Genomic DNA, 3885 nt, shown 5'->3' with positions numbered 1-3885 from the left:
AAGCTCCTCCTGTACTTTCTCTGAAAACTTTCATAAACAATATAGTAATTAATTTGGATTAATGGTGTAATCACATGGTTTATTGAAATGTTGTTTAACACAGGAACTGGCAAAGCGACTCCTCTCTAGTGAAGTGTTACTAAATGATTTTTTAATGTAATTTACAGCTTTTGATGGTATATTTTTTTGTTATTAGAGACATTTAGGGCAGAGACAATTTGTTGTAAATTACTTTTAAGGCAAAAATGCCAAACATTCCCTAGTTCAATCTTCTCAATGTGAATATTTTTGAATATATTGGGGTTTTGGATGATTTGAAGACAACGCCTTGGACTTTAGGAAGTTGTGTTTGCCAGTATTTTCTGGCTTTACTGAACAATTAATAGAAAAAATAATCTACAAATTCATTGATAATGAAAGTAACCATTAGTCGTTGCTCTAGAAAATTAAAGTAATCAGTGAAAATTGTTGCAGCCTTTGTGCCCATGTCAGACATTTTGCACACTTTAACCTACACGTAGTGGTTTCAATTGCTCTATGTAATTGGTGAGATAATTATATCATATATAGAATATATATAACTAACTTCTGGAACTTTTGCAGGAAAACATCAGTTATCTGGCTGCCCGGTTGACCTAGAAATAATCCTAAATCTTAGTGGAAATTAGGCTTTTTATACCCAGGAAAGCTAAACCACGAACTAACTATTTGGGTGAATGATACAGAGGTTATGTCCACATGCTGTACGAAAGCTGTTTACACTGAAAACTATTACTTTCCATAGGAGGAAAGTATTCTCAGATTGTTAACTTTGAGTAAATTTAGGGACTGAAGTGGTAAAACTATCTTGTATTTAGGTAGCCCTGACTCTGGACCCCCCCCCCATGTTGGGAACCACTGATGTAGTATGTTTCACTATGTGTGTTTACAGTGCTGCCTGGACTTGAGCAGTCAGGTCCTGAAGCTGCAGGACTGCGGCGAGGAGCTGCCGTTCCTGAACCCCTCGACCGACAGCCAGTGCCAACACGACACCAACGAGAACCTGTGAGCCCGACTCGACGGCGGCGACCACTTCCTAAAATCTCCCACTGTTTGCGGGAACGTGGCGTGATGCCAAATGTGTCTGGACTGTCCGATCACAGTGTCTCACACTGCCAGAACATGGATGAGCATTCGCCACCGTCGTTCTTGAGTTTACATCATTGTGTTTGTAGAATTAAGACATTCACCATGATTATCTCTTATATTAAATTAGTCTAGTTCAGAGAGCGGATGAAAGCCAGTTATGAGCCAATCCGATCTGTGAGTTCAATCATTCTTTATGATTATACTGTATATTCAAACCAATTCCTCTGTTGAGCTGCTTGGGTACACTGACGCTCTCGTAAAAGGGAAAACCATTATAATCATTTAAAGTGAACTTTGGTGGAATATTTTGTGATTTGGCTGTACAAAAGTTACTTTAAATCATCAAGTAAATCAAGAAAATGTTAATTGTAAACTTAAATAATTTCACTTTAGACGGTGTTAAAGGAACAGTCTTAGATTTTGGGACATATGTTAGTTCATTTTCTTACCAAGTTATATGAAAAGACACCACACTCATGTCTGTACGGTAAATATGAAGCCAGCAGCTAGTCAGTTTAGCTTGGCATAAAGACTGGAACTGGGGAATCAGCTAACCTGGCTCTGTTCAAAGCTAACAAAATCCGCCTAGAGGCACCTCTAAAGCTCACTAATTAACATCTCTGTTTAATCCATACAAACACTCAAACGTAAAAACATCAAGTAGCTTGACTTTTTTCCATTTCAGTGTTTCCATGGATTAAACCTGTATCGAGTTCTTAATGTGTTAATTGAAATTGATTTTAAAATGCATGTTACTTAACACTTATAAAAAGAAAAGTTTTCACAATATTTCATATAGTGAGCTATTTCACTATATCTGTTACTTTCAGCCTACTATTTCAACAGTTTATCCATTAATTTCAACTGTTTGCTCTTTACTTTTAGCTAGCTATTTCAAGTGTTTATCCATTACTATCTAACTGAACGGCTAATCCATTACTTTTAGCTTTTTCCCCTTTTATCCATTAATTTTAGCTAACAATTTCAACGGTTTATCTAAATACTGTTAGCTATTTCACCATTTATCCATTAACTTTAGCTAACTTTTTCAACTGTAACATTTAGCTAACTGAACTGCTAATTCATCCATCTTTTTTTAACCAATTTTCATGCTTTAGCTATTTCACCATTTATCCATTAATTTGAACCATTTCAGCTGTTCAACTTGTTCAAGTATCTACTTATGTTTAGTTAACTATCACTGGAAGTAATTTCTGAGCTTTAGAGGTAGTGGGAGATGGTTATGAGGGTGGTATTGATCATTTTAACACTCTTATTAAGAATGTGAATAAGCGTATTTCACAAAATGTCAAAGTATTTCTTTAAAAATCAACATGACTCATCTAAAAAGTGTCGGTACTCAGGATGCCTTTTCCAGTGCGCTTTAAGGAAATTTTGAGAAGCCTTGAAGTTTTTTTGAAGACTTGTGTTAATTAAGTTTGGATCAGGCTACCTCTTTAAGGACGGGTTCTCATCTAGAATTTTAAGAGAGATCTGAGGTAAACACCACAGTTTCTGATGTAGTTTTATTCAGCTTTGTAAAGCCCCTCTGCTCTTTCTTCCCCCATCAGAGGACTGACGTGGTTAGGTTTTCCAGGAGCACATGACCAGTCTGTCACGACAGCCTAGACTCAATTACAGTAGTTCCCTATAAGTCCCTTCTAATAAAAATAGACTTCAGGCCAGCCAGCAAAACATATTTGAGTCAGACTACAGAAATATCAAGACATTCCATCTGCATGACTTTGTAAAGTTCTGCCTTTGTATAAGTCTGCATGTTTGTGTACTAGTCTGATTGTGTCACGTTGAAAGTCTGAAGGGGCTGTATGTGTGTGTGTGTGTTTACGTGTGCATGTGTGTGTGCGTTAGGAGTCGAAGCAGGGTTTTTCTGCCCTGTTTCGGCTTGTGTTTCACATGGGAAAAAGTGGAAAAAGTCCTATCTTTCCCCCAAACCGGTCCACCGAGCTCCGCTCAGAAAAAGCTGCCAAAAGCCGACCCCAGCTGCCTTCCCTCTCTGCCTCTTTCAGGAGATTTTCATCACTCGGCTGAGGCTGCACTCTGTGCCAAGGCCCCTCTTCAAACTCATCTTCCTCTTTATTCAGAGGACCGGTCTTCTTGTGTATTTACCACCTTTTTTGGCTGATGTTACTCACTTTGATGCATCATGTTTGCTGATTTGCCTCTCACAAGAGAATGAAAAGTAACTCCCCATTACAGTGCCACCTGCCTCTCTCATCTCTCAGTGTTTTCATAGTGTGGAGAATCAAGAACTGCCTCAGATCATGCTCTGCTTTAACAACACCTGAGCCGTGCCGTGCTTTTGACTGTGCTACAGTATCCATCTGACCTCTCCGTGGAGGTCATCCACGCGTAGTTTGGCAATGTTTGTTTCTCTTTGATGTACTAGTGACCTTCCTATGCTGTATGAGAGGAAATGATGTATGATAGAAATTTATTTTTGGTGTTTCTCTTCTTCTGAACAGTATTTTCTCTGCCTAATAAAATATGTATTCTGGCTAGCCCCGTTTGTATTCATAATTTTGATGTTAACTGACACACTGCGTGATGCGCCTATTTGGAAATGCGGAGCAACATTATGTGAAAGGGCAGTCGTTTAAAATCTCTAATCTCCGTCTGTCTGAATTATGTGAATCACCAGACTGGTTGTGGGAGGGCTCCACTAGAAGACAGCCAGAGCAGCCAGTTCCTAGTTTTATTGGACCTCACATTCATTCCCATGGTCTGTACTTGCAAAAC

The 3885-nt window shown here is 38.6% G+C and overlaps 1 protein-coding gene across 2 annotated transcripts in view; it reads left to right on the top strand.

The window, feature by feature from the left end:
* nrip2 (nuclear receptor interacting protein 2) overlaps positions 1-3641 on the top strand; it is a 30518-nt gene extending 26877 nt beyond the window's left edge. For both annotated transcript variants that reach the window (XM_035679329.1, XM_035679323.1), the window contains one exon: positions 932-3641. In XM_035679329.1, coding sequence (XP_035535222.1) covers positions 932-1048 — 117 coding nt within the window. In that variant the 3' untranslated portion in view covers positions 1049-3641. The remainder of the gene's footprint in view (positions 1-931) is intronic.
* The last annotated feature ends 244 nt before the right edge of the window (positions 3642-3885 follow it).

The sequence above is a fragment of the Morone saxatilis genome, unplaced genomic scaffold (genome assembly GCF_004916995.1).
Source record: "Morone saxatilis isolate NCDOM2014 unplaced genomic scaffold, NCSU_SB_2.0 Contig10, whole genome shotgun sequence".
NCBI classification, from domain to species: Eukaryota; Metazoa; Chordata; class Actinopteri; family Moronidae; genus Morone; species Morone saxatilis.
The sequence above is the reverse complement of the archived record's forward strand: the minus strand, read 5'-3'. Positions and strand labels throughout refer to the sequence as shown.